Source organism: Terrapene carolina, unplaced genomic scaffold, assembly GCF_002925995.2.
Source record: "Terrapene carolina triunguis isolate 2854851 unplaced genomic scaffold, T_m_triunguis-2.0 Scaffold88, whole genome shotgun sequence".
In the NCBI taxonomy this organism is placed as follows: Eukaryota; Metazoa; Chordata; order Testudines; family Emydidae; genus Terrapene; species Terrapene triunguis.
The window spans coordinates 50,821,290-50,833,444 of record NW_020664439.1 but is presented as its reverse complement, the minus strand read 5'-3'; the positions used below and the strand labels follow the sequence as shown (position 1 = coordinate 50,833,444).

Below are 12,155 nucleotides of genomic sequence, written 5' to 3'. Positions count from 1 at the left end.
CAAAGGAGAAAGAAGAAAAGAAAGCGCCAAAAAAGGGGGGGGAGGGGGAAAGGAGAGGGGGTCCCGCCGGCAGATCAAGGAAAAAAAAAAAAAAAGCGGAATCCTGCCGGCGGAACAAAACAAAACAAAAACAGGAGTGCGAAATATTGGGACAAATTGCGTCCCGAACAAACATCGGTCGGGACGCGGGACAAACGCCTAAAAATCGGGACAGTTCTGATTTTATTGGGACGTCTGGTCACCCTAGAACCAGTTTTAATCACCCTTATACAACAACTGAATTCTAGAGAGCACATCAGAGACCTTTGACTCTACAATGAGCTGATGGTTATGGAATTTAATTTGTCCTCTTAAATCTGTTAGCTTTGATTAATTTAACTATATGCAAATCTCAGGAAGAATTTGTCATCATTCAACCATGCAAAATGTTATCCCATTGCATTAAAGTAGCGTTTCCCAAACTTGGGACGCCGCTTGTGTAGGGAAATCCCCTGGTGGGCCGGGCCAGTTTGTTTACCTGCCGCATCCGCAGGTCCGGCCTATCGCGGCTCCCACTGGCCGCGGTTCGCTGCTCAAGGCCAATGGGGGCTGCTGGAAGCGGCGGCCAGTACGTCCCTCGGCCCGCGCCGCTTCTAGCAGCTCCCATTGGCCTGGAGCAGCGAACCACGGCCAGTGAGAGCCGCGATCGGCCGGACCTGCGGATGGGGCAGGTAAACAAACCGGCCCAGCCCGCCAGGGGCTTTCCCTACACAAGCGGCGTCCCAAATTTGGGAAACACTGCATTAAAGCATGGACAATACAACGGCACTGCCATTCATGTCGATGGTGAGACTTCCATTGCAGCTCTGGTTGGCAGCCAGTGTGTGCTTTAGAACGTGCAGAGTAGAGAAACAAGGTGTGCATTTAGGAAACAGAAATGTGTGAGCAAAGGGGACTGTAGCACCGCTGGGGTCCTCTTGGGTGCAGGTGTCTGCCTGGGTGGAGCTGACTGCAGTATCTGGACCAAAGTTTCATGCTGTTTGTACAAGAAATCTCTACACAGTTTTTCAGTCTTCAGTGTTTAAAACTCTCATCTCCATGAGCCATCTGTGAAGTCATCAGTAACCAATGCCAAAGCTTCCAATGTTTTTTAGGGTCCAATCCCACACTCTTCACTCAAGCAACCCCCCGCCCCCAAAGTCCAAGGCCCTCTGATGTCAGTAGGGGAAGACTCAGCGTCTTTCAGGGCTGGGCTCAAAGTGAGGTGGCCGGATAAACAAAGTCAGTGGGAGTTTTGCCTGAGTGAAGAGTCCAGGGCTGGGCCATTATTGACTAGTATTGAAGGGCCACAAGCACAAAGCCTGCGAGCTGCCATGGGTTTGATGTGGCCTCCACATCTTCCAGACACACAAGGCAAATGGAACTGAACTATTTCCTGGTGTTTCCTACAAACCTGAATGCTCGGTAGGTGGCTCTCTGAGAGTCTGGCTGCCTCTGTCCCCATGTACCACCACCACAGAGTCAGGCTGGGGCCCTCCTGGTTTGGACTGGGAGGGGCTGCTGGCATGGTGTTCTCTGTGAAGCCCCCGCCCTCATCTCTGGAACTCACATGGGGCCATCAGAGCCAGAACATAAGAACATAAAAACAGCCATACTGGTCCCTCTTCTGACAGTGGCCAACGCCAGGTGCCCCAGAGGGAATGAACAGAACAGGTAATTAACAAGTGATCCATCCTCTGTCGCCCATTCCCAACTTCTGGCAAACAGAAGCTAGGGACACCATCCCTGCCCATCCTGCTTAATAGCCATTGATGGACCTATCCTCCATGAACTTATCTAGTTCTTTTTTGAACCCTGTTATAGTCTTGGCCTTCACAACATTCTCTGGCAAGGAGTTCCACAGGTTTACGGTGTGTTGTGTGAAAAAAGACTTCCTTTTCTTTGTTTTAAATCTGCTGCCTATTAATTTCATTTGGTGACCCCTAGTTCTTGTGTTATGAGAAGGAGTAAATAACACTTCCTTATTCACTTTCTCCACACCAGTCATGATTTTATAGACCTCTATCATATCCCCCCTTAATCGTCTCTTTTCCAAGCTGAAAAATCACAGTCTTATTAATCTCTCCTCAAATGGCAGCCGTTCCATACCCCTAATCATTTTTGTTGCCCTTTTTTGAACCTTTTCCAATTCCAGTATATCTTTTCTGAGATGGGGCAATCACATCTGCACGCAGTATTCAAGATGTGGGCATACCATGGATTTGTATAGCGGCAATATGATATTTTCTGTCTTATTATCATCCCTTTCTTAATGATTCCCAGTTCTGTTTGGTTTTTTGACTGCCACTGCACACTGAGTGGATGTTTTCAGAGAACTATCCACAATGACTCCAAAATCTCTTTCTTGAGTGGTAACAGCCAATTTAGACCCCATCATTTTATATGTATAGCCAGGATTAATTAACTTTCCAGGTAATCTGTGAAGTGCTTCTTTTTTCATGAAGAAGAGCTTGGAATCTCATCTCTCTCACCAACAGAAGCTGGTCCAATAAAAGATATTCCCTCCCCCAACTGGGGGGTCTCTCATTTTTCTTGGACATTTGGGGCTTGATCCAAGCCCATTGAAGTCAGTGGCAAGACTCTCATTGACTTCAGCTGGCTTTGGATCTGGCCCTGGTGGGGGAGGTGGATTGAGGGACAGCAGGCTATAGTCAGCCAGGGTTAATATTACTGTGACAGGTCAATATCGTGCATTATGAATTTGGATGAGGACTTGGTTGTGTGTCAGTCCTCATGCCCTGATTCTATTGTTATAAAGTGCATTTTAATTGTTGTAAAAGTGCAAAGAGGAAAGGATGGAGACATCAGTGTAAATCGAAATAATTACATAAAAGAAAATATGTGAGTTCTTACAACAGTTCTTGTTATTTTAACTTGAGTTGGAAAGAAGATTCTTCATAACATTTAAGTCCTTTTGCAGGACAGAAATTAATGTAGGGCCTGATCCTGCAAACACCTGCTACTAAACATTGTCTCATTGACCTTAAAGGACTACTCACGGCAGTGAGAGCTATGCCTGGTCAGAAATGTTAACAAGAATTGGCCCTGAAAGTGAACATATGCAGCCATTTTTTACACTATACTTTAAAATGAAATTCTGCCAGGCTAGAAACATCTGACTTCATTATCCAACACCTGTCTTTATTTATAAATCAGTAACATTTTTAGACAGCATTTGTGGGAGACAGGAGTTTAGACTCCAACCTAATTTTACAATTTGATTCCTCCATTCAAATTCTTGCATTTCAGACCAAATCCTGCAGTCTTAGCTCAAGCACAGCTCTCACTGCGAGTCCGATTCTGGACTCATTTATTCCAGAACAAGTCCTGTAAAGTGAGGGGAGTTACTCTGAATTTAGACCAGTCAAATTCAAATCAAACTCTGGGTCCGAATGAAGAGGGTGTTTTGTCTGAGCCAGGGCCGCCCAGAGGATTCAGGCAGCCTGGGGTCCCCCGCCGCTGCCGAATTGCTGCCGAAGACCCGGCACTTTGGCGGCGGGTCCCGGGGCGGAAGGACCCCCCGCCGCATGTCTTCAGAGCACTTCAGCAGCGGGTCCCAGAGCAGAAGGATCCCCCCGCCGCCGAATTGCCACCAAAGTTCCGGAGCGGAAGAAGCTCCGGGGGCCCGGGCCCCGCAAGAGTTTTCGGGGCCCCCGGAGCAAGTGAAGGACCCCACTGCAGGGGCCCCAAAAAACTCTCGTGGGGGCCCCTGTGGGGCCCGGGGCAAATTCCCCCACTTGCCCCCCCTCCCCCCGGGCGGCCCTGGTCTGAGCCAGGATTATAGACCTAAATGGTTAATCTTCTGCTTGCGTTTAGAGAGAAGCAACTTCATTATTTTGCCCAGGTCATCTTCATAAACAACCCTCTCCCTCCCTTCCAAATTTCTCTGTTGTTTTATTTGGTTCAGTACCTGTTTAATGGAGCCACAGAAATACATAGTCCCAGTTCCTCAGCTGCAAACTCTTACAGATGCAAGTGGTCCCTACTCACGCAGATAACTAATCCCATTGAAACGAAGGAGCAAAGTTTGGAGCCTTGATGTGGGTGTCACGCTAGCCCTCACACTCTCCCATGTCCCCCAGGTTCCTTACCTGAGACCATTTCCAATGTCCCTGAAATTCAGCGTTTTCACAGAGAAAAGTGACAGCAGCCGGGATATCCTGGTAGCCAGCATCATTGCAATCCACAAACTGTACCAACAGCAAGCTCTTTCCCCTTTAGCTCTGAAACACAAGAAAGCACCTCTCCTTTATTTGCTCTGCACTTTTATAGTCATGCTGACTCCTAGTATTTTAACAATAAAATAAAGTCCAAAGTAGGCTCATCTTTTCCCCCCTCCACCCCACACAGTGAGATAAACAGCTCAAGCAACATCTACCAGTTTAAACTACTTTTTTTAAAAAAGTGAAGGGGTTTAAGCAAACAGAAAAGCAATGGGTCATTTTACAAAAATCTCCATTTTCACTGATGTATTGCTTCTGAATCTCTGCATTTTCTTAAACATTTAGAAAAAATTTAAATTAATTCCTCAAGTAACTTAGTTTTAAGTCAGCTGTCTGAAATACTTTACCGTTTAAATGTAAATCCAGTGCTCTGAGCAAAGTTAAATCCTACATTTTCAAAACATTCCCTGGGCTTTAATGCCAGTGGTAGCCATGTGGCTAAAAAATGTGTGCAGCTCTTTGAAATGTAATGCCCCAAATGGCTGGCAATACAGATCTAAGCCCAGGAAGTCACTGAAAAGGGTATTCTAAAAAGGAAAACTGCACAAAAGCAGAAGACAAGAACAAGGGGCCTTTCCAAGAGTGAAGCAATTTTGTATAAAACAAAATCTGATCTAAATTTTCTCCTAAAACCTGAATCAAAACTTTTTTTCTTTTAAGCTGGAAAATACTGGTTAATGTTTAATGTGTGTGTGTGGATAGATGGATAGATAGATAGATAGATAGATATTTTATTCTATGCTGTTATTGCACTTCTGGGGTCTGTCTGGAAACAGAGGTTGGCCAGAAATGAGAACATTCCATGAAAAGTGCTGTTGTTAGGGCCTTTACAGTTTGGTCAGAAGGAGGAAATACTGGAAATCTTGCAAGAAAGACTGTTCTCATGAATGTTTGTGCTAGCCAGCTTTACAAACTCAGGTTTGCCTGGTTCCAATAAGCATCTGAACTTTGGGGTTCTCGGACAGATCAAAGGTTCCTTCATTGCTCAGGTCTGTTCTACCACCGATACTCAGGTGAGATTACTGCATGAAACTGACGGGCAATACATTTAGAAGAAAGGAGAGGAATGCCTTCTGTGGTCAGATAGTGGAAATATAGTGGCACGGGGTTCAGCAGCACTACTAATGCTGTCTAGATTTTTTTTTTTAATCCAAGAACATTTTATGACCATTCATAAAATCTGCATCTATGGAAGCAGAGATAATGATAACGAGGGTAATAAACTCTCAGGCTTCAGGGTCTGAGCGTTTTGTGTAGAAGAATTTTAACTCTATGTACATCATTGCACAACTGCCAAAGTGCAGAGCAGATGGATTTCAGCCCAGGCCAGGGGAAGGTTGCACAGGAAGGGAAGATGATTGGGGTTTTCTCTCCTGATTTGTACTCGCCACTTCTAGTGCTGCCCATCCCACCCCTGTCCATCGGTGAGAGAGCTGCTTTCTGCCTGTGTTTTGCACTCCCCCCTTGGTGTGATCTGTCTGCCCCACACAGCCAGAGCCAGGAGTAGTTGTTACATTAAACAGAGCGCTCTCCGGAATGACATCTAGCTCCCCTCTCTCCTCATGTGTCTCAGGGAGAGCCAGCCCTGTTCCTGATGGCAGTGACAAAGGAGGGAAGAAGGTTATGGTACATTCCCATGTGACTTGGAGTACTGGGAAAGGGGGCTGGAGTCTCCCAGTCGATTTCCTCTTCCTTTGCTTCTCCTCCCGCTCTGTTGTGCCTGCTCTGCCCCTCCCTGTTACACCTGCTCTTCCCCCCATCCTCACCCCTATTGTATCGGCTCTGCTCCGCAGGCACACCCAACTCCCCTTTGTACCTGCACTGCTTGCTCCACCCCGCACCCCACCCCACCCACACACATCCTCTGTTCTATCGGCCTTCCCGCCACTAAATCTGCTCTGCTCCTTCGGTTGAATCTGCTGTTCCCCTCTCTTCACCCTCTGTTGCCTTTCCCTGCACTAGGGACTGCCATGTGAAATGTACAGTACTAGTTTGCTACTGCTCATATTGTAAATGGAGAGTGACCAGTCCAGTAGAACCTGCTTTGGAGCACAGCGTGCAGGAGACACAACCGTCTGTGGGTCTGACCAGCAGGCCAGAGCCTGGCCAGGAAATGAGGGCTCAATCCTGTGAGGTGAGAGCGCTCCAGAGATATTAGCTGGGCAGTAGATACTAGAGCAGATGGGCCATTGGTCCCATGTGATATTGCAAATCCCATGTGCGGGCTTGAGATCTTTGTGTCTAAGCCCCCCTGCAGTTAATTGCAGCTAGTTGTAAACCCTGTTGTACTGATGGGAGAATAGCTGTAGAGCTGTGTCCGGAGGCAGCAAAGGGGTTCTCATTGAATGGGAGCTGCAGTGAGCCCAGAGAAATTGCAGGGTGATGCCCTGACCCGGCAAGGGTGACTTTGCACCATGCATTGCACTGCCAGGGCTTGGCCACATCAGCATCGTGACCCAAACATGCCGGGCTGGTTCAGACAGGGCTGCCAAAGTCACAGCTGCAAAGCCCCGAGACCCCTCCCCTCCCCACCCCAAAGCAGGCTTTGATGCTGCTGTATCTGCTCCAAAGCCAGGTACTGTGGAGGGGGCAGGTCGGGGGCAGGCTCCCAATGTTCTTTTCTTACCTTGTTATTTACACTTTTACAAACACTGCACAGCCGGTGGCTGCCACACAGGGCTCCCTGACTGACCGTCCCCCCCACCTGTCCTAGTCACAGCTCCCCCGCAGCGACCCCTCCCGCCTCTGGGGTGCCCGCTCGGTGGGCAGAATGTCTCCTCCCCCAGCCTGGGTGCCTCAGTGGGGAGAGGTGACACCTGGGTGCCTCAGGGAGGGGGGTGGGCGGGCTAAGAAACGGGGTGATTAGCATCTCCCTCCCCACTCCTCTTCACTCCCCCCCTACAGTCTCTGTCCCCTCATTACTTTCCTCCTCGAGGGACTGTACACCCTGCCCCCATACCCTCTGGAGCCCCTCTCCCCAAGTTACATCCCCCGGAGCCATGTCCCCCATTATACCTCCCTTCCTGGGCCCCCTCCCCCATTATGTTCCCCCTGGGGTCTCATAGGGTGCTCGCCGGTCTCCACTTGTATCTCTCTCTGCACGCTGGATGACCTGCACTCCCAGGAACCCAGATCTCCCCTGTCACTGGGGCCTGGAGAGCTGCACACACGCAATCAGGAGCCCCACAGGAAAGGGCGGATGGGTTGAGCCCACATTTGGGAGCCCCAGGCATGGAGTGAGAGCTGTGTTGCTGACAGAGCTCTGTGGTGAGTGTGAGCCCCTGGGGAACCATGGGTCTGCAGGGGGCACCTCACACCCCCCCCCCAGCTATAATCTGATCTCTCTCCACAAACCCACACCCTTGTTCTGAAATTACTGCTCCCCATAAGGGAGTTACTCCTTTGTCTCAGAGGCCTGCACTGTCCAATCCCAGCCGATGGCCCTGGGGTGGCGGGGGGGTCATTACACCAGCACGCTGAATTTAGGGTCTTGCTAACAAGGAGCTTTCCAGCAAGGCTCAGTTGTTCTTGAATCAGGCCTATGTTAAAGCAATGACAGGCCATCAGGCTGCAATTATTCTGTCTCCCTCCTTTGCTTGCTGTCACACGGAGGCAGAAGGGCGATGGGGGAAAGATGACTGCTTTCTCTTTCTGCTTTCCCTCTTCCAAGTCTCCTGGGAGCGAGAAGCAGGGATCCCAGCAGCTCCACTTGCTCGGTGCCTCTCACCAGGGTGGACGGGTTTAAATCAAAGTGATTTTAAATCACTGATTTCAATAATGATTTAAATCAAGAAGCAGGAAATCCTTCATTGAAGTAACTGATTTTAATCTTTCGTGCCAGAGTCCAGTACTAAGAATGTTTGCACTGGCTGCACCTTAGTGTAGATGTGCAGCAGTGGTGCACAGCCCCAGTGCAAATGTGCAGCAGTGGTGCAAAGCCCTAATGCAGCTGTGCAGCACCGGTGCAAAGCCCCAGTGTAGATTCAGAGATGTTCAGGCCAGATGGGACCATTATGATCACCTTGTCTGACTTCCTGCATTACACAGGCCAGCAGACCTCACTCTGTAACTTCTGCAGCAAGCCCATAACTTCTGGCTGAGCATGTCTGATAGAAATAGACCCAGTCTTGATTTAAAGACTTCACATGATGGAGAATCCACCACAGCCCTAGGTAAGTTGTTCCAACAGTCCATTACCTCGGTATAAAAAATGTGCACTTTATTGCCAGTCTAAAATAAAGTTCTAGCTGCAGTTTCCAACCATTGGATCTTGTTAGGCCTTTTTCTTCTAGATGAAAGAGCCCTCTACCATCAACAATCCCTTCCCCGGGTAGATAGGTGTAGACTGTGACCAAGTCCCCTCTTAACCTACGCTTGGATAAACTAAATAGATTGAGTTTCTTACGTCTCTCATATAAGGTAGGTTTTCTAGAACTTGAATCATTTTTGTAGCTCTCTTACTATTTTTCAACATGTTTTTTGAAGTGTGGACACCAAAACTGGACACACTGTTCCAGTAATGATCTCACCAGTGCTGTTACAGAGGTAATAGCATGTCCCTACTCCTGCTTATACACCCAGGATTGCATTAACCCTCTTATGTACAGGACTCATGCTCATTGGCTATCTGTCGTGACCTCTGTGTCCTTGTTGGTGTCACTGCATTCCAGGATACTCGCTCTGACCTACATTCTTTGTTCCCACGTGGATTTGGCTATATTAAAATACATGCTGTTCAAATGAGCCACCTTACCAAGCACTCCAGATCAGGCTGTATAACTGACCTGAGCCCATCAATATTTGCCACTCCACCAATTTGTGTCATCTGCCAATTTTACTAGCAGTGATTTCATATGTTCTATCAGGTCAGTGATAATAGTTGACTGCACTGGTTGGGCAGGGCTTACACCAGTGCAATTATCCCAGTTTTAGGGCATGGCTACACTCAAAACTCCAAAGCGCTCCCGCGGCAGCACTTTGAAGTGCGAGTGTGGTCGCGGTGCCAGCGCTGGGAGAGAGCTCTCCCAGCGCTGCAGGTACTCCACCTCCCCGAGGGGATTAGCTTACAGCGCTGGGAGCGTGGCTCATTTTGTTAAATTAAAAAAATCTACACCGCCTGAACCTGTTACACATTATTAGTTTATGAGTATGTAAACATTTGTGCCCATTTTTCACTCTTATTAATCACAATACAATTAATGATACATACCATTTCTCCTACCAGGATCTTTATTAATATTTACTAATTAAGCCTCCCAATAAGTATCTGTGAAATAGGGAAGTTTATTGACCCCATTTTATGGATGGATAAACTAAAGCACAGAAATGTGTATTGATTTGCTCAAGGTCAGACAGCAAGTCATTGATGAAGCTGGGAACGGAACTCAGCACTGGGTTTCCTGTACGAACCAAGTTTACAATTGAAAAAAAGAGGGCCCAGGTTTTCAGTGCTTCTTCAGGTGAAGCGCCATAGACTTCAATGACTTTGTTGCTGGAAGTCTAACAATCTCTGCTACTTTCACACAATTTGTGTTCCAGGCCTTGTCTACACTGTGGGGGTAAATCGACCTGAGTTACGCAACTCCAGCTATGTGACTAACGTAGCTGGAGTCGACATAGCTTAGGTCGATTCATTAGGATAAATACATTGGAAGATCTATTTAAAAGCATTGTACCGAAGTATTGTATAAATTAAACCTTGGCCATTTGGGGCCAGGCTCTGCCCTTGATTCTTGCCACTATTTCTCATTGGGAAACAAAAGGAAGTCTTGTCTCAGGTGGGTATGAGCCGTGGCCGCTGGGGAGAGCGAGGGGGGAATTCCGGGTACAAGGCAGGTGTGTGTGTGCCAGGGCCAGGCACCTCCAAGGCACAGAGATTTGGGGTTTGTTTGGATCAGCACCAGCCCCTGACATCGGCCTCTCTGGTTCCCGGGACACGCTGCAGGGATCTGGCCCGGGCTGGCCGCACACCCCAAGCCCGCAGCACAGCGCTCAGACAAGCAGACTCCTTTCAACCCGCCCAGCCACACTCCGGCACCAGCAGCATCCCGAGCCAGCGCACACGCCGGGCTGGCAGCGGCCCCCGGACCCGGCCCCCGGCATCTGGCGAGCTGACGTGCCGGCCTCCGACCGGCCTCCCCGGCCAATCCGAGCGGGGGCTGGGCACGGCCACAGCCTGCGCCTCCGGGGCAGCTGGCCTGGCTCGGGGCGGCTCCAGCTCTCGCTGCCCGCGGCCCTCGTCCGCTTCCCCCGCGCGCCTGTCCCGGGCCCGCTCCCGGCCGGAGCGGGGCGCAGAGACCCGGCCCCGCCTGACCTGCATTTCTCCCGCAGGCCGGAGCGGGGGAACCCCGCATCGCCTGTGTCTGGGCGCGCGTGTGTGTGCGTGTGTGCGCGTCTCTGTGTGTGTGTGTCTGTGCGCGCGTGTGTGTGTGTGTGTGTGTCTCTGTCTCTGTGTGTGTGTGTCTGTGCGCGTCTCTCTCTGTGTGTGTCTGTGCCCGCGCGTGTGTGTCTGTGCGCGTCTCTGTGTGTGTGTGTCTGTGCGCGTGTGTGTGTGTCTGTGCGCGCGCGTGTGGGTGTCTGTGCGTGTCTCTGTGTGTGCGCGTCTGTGTGTGTGTGTGCGCGTGTCTGTGCGCGCGTGTGTCTGTGGGCGTCTCTGTGTGTCTGTGCGTGTGTGTGTGTGCGCGCGTGTGTGTCTGTGCGCGTGCGTCTCTCTGTGTGCGTGTCTGTGCCCGCGCGTGTGTGTCTGTGCGCGTGTGTGCGCGCGTCTCTGTGTGTGTGTCTGTGCGCGCGTGTGTGTGTGTCTGTGCCCGCGCGCGTGTGTGTGTGTCTGTGCGCGTGCGTCTCTCTGTGTGCGTGTGTCTACCTGTGTGTGTCCGTGCCCGCGCGTGTGTGTGTGTGTCTGTACCTTTGTGTGCGCGTCTCTGTGCATCTCTGTGTGTGTGTGTTTGTGCATCTCTCTGTGTGTTTGTGCATCTCTGTGTGTGTGTGCATGTCTCTGTGTGTGCATCTCTGTGTGTGTGTGTTTGTGCATCTCTCTGTGTGTGTGTGTGTGTGTGTGTCTTTGCATCTCTGTGTGTGTGCAGGTCTCTGTGTGTGTGTGTGTGTGTGCATCTCTGTGTGTGTGCAGGTCTCTCTCTGTGTGTGTGTGTGTATCTCTGTGTGTGTTTGTGCATCTCTGTGTGTGTGCAGGTCTCTGTGTGTGTCTGTGTGTCTCTGTGTGTGTGCAGGTCTCTGTGTGTGTGTGTGTGTCTCTGTGTGTGTGCAGGTCTCTGTGCCTGGCTCCCCCCGGTACAGTCGCACGGATCCCGTCCCCCAGGCGCGGCTCAGCCCGGCTCTGGGCTCGCGGCGGCGCCGGCCGATCCCCGGTCCCTGCCCGGGCAGCCCCTGGCGGAGCTGGGCGGCCGCGGTCCGAGGCTGCTCCCGACGCGGAGTTACCTGCAGGAGCCGCGTGTCTGGGAGGCTCGCCCGGCGCCGGCTAATGGGTAACCCGCTTCCCGCCGCTGGGATGGGCTGCGCCGGCCGGGAAGTGATCTCATTCCGCCTCCGGCCGCACCCAGCCCGCGGGCTGCACCGCCCGGCCGGGGCGCGGCGCTGCGCGGCGCTGCGGGAGTCATGCGGGCCGCCCGGCCCCGGGGACGGGCCCTGCTGCTGCTGCCGCCGCTGGCCCTGGGGCTCCCGCTGCTGCTGCTGCTGCTGCCCGGCGGGTCCCCGGCTGCTCTGCTGGGGCTGGGCTGCGTCCTGCTGCTGGGGCTGCTCCGTGCGCTGCTGCCCCGAGCCGCTCTCCCTGTGAGTACCCGCCAGCCTGCCCTGAGCTAGCCCCCCCCGTCTCCATCCCCTGCACCCCCTGCCCTGCCCTGAGCCAGCCCCCTGCCCGCAGCCAGCCCCGCACCCCCT

General features: G+C 51.3%; 2 protein-coding genes across 2 annotated transcripts in view; one reads left to right on the top strand and one right to left on the bottom strand.

Moving 5' to 3' along the window:
- BDH1 (3-hydroxybutyrate dehydrogenase 1) overlaps positions 1-11,767 on the bottom strand; it is a 34,316-nt gene extending 22,549 nt beyond the window's left edge. Inside the window, exons 1-2 of the mRNA XM_026650161.1 lie at positions 11,697-11,767; positions 4,131-4,262 (exon numbers count right to left, since the gene is read on the bottom strand). Coding sequence (XP_026505946.1) covers positions 4,131-4,216 — 86 coding nt within the window. The 5' untranslated portion in view covers positions 4,217-4,262; positions 11,697-11,767. The remainder of the gene's footprint in view (positions 1-4,130; positions 4,263-11,696) is intronic.
- Positions 11,768-11,860: 93 nt separating this feature from the next.
- Positions 11,861-12,155, top strand: part of LOC112115804 (D-beta-hydroxybutyrate dehydrogenase, mitochondrial-like) — a 48,906-nt gene continuing 48,611 nt past the window's right edge. The window contains exon 1 of the mRNA XM_026650146.2: positions 11,861-12,047. Within this exon, the coding sequence (XP_026505931.1) occupies positions 11,874-12,047 (174 nt within the window). The 5' untranslated portion in view covers positions 11,861-11,873. The remainder of the gene's footprint in view (positions 12,048-12,155) is intronic.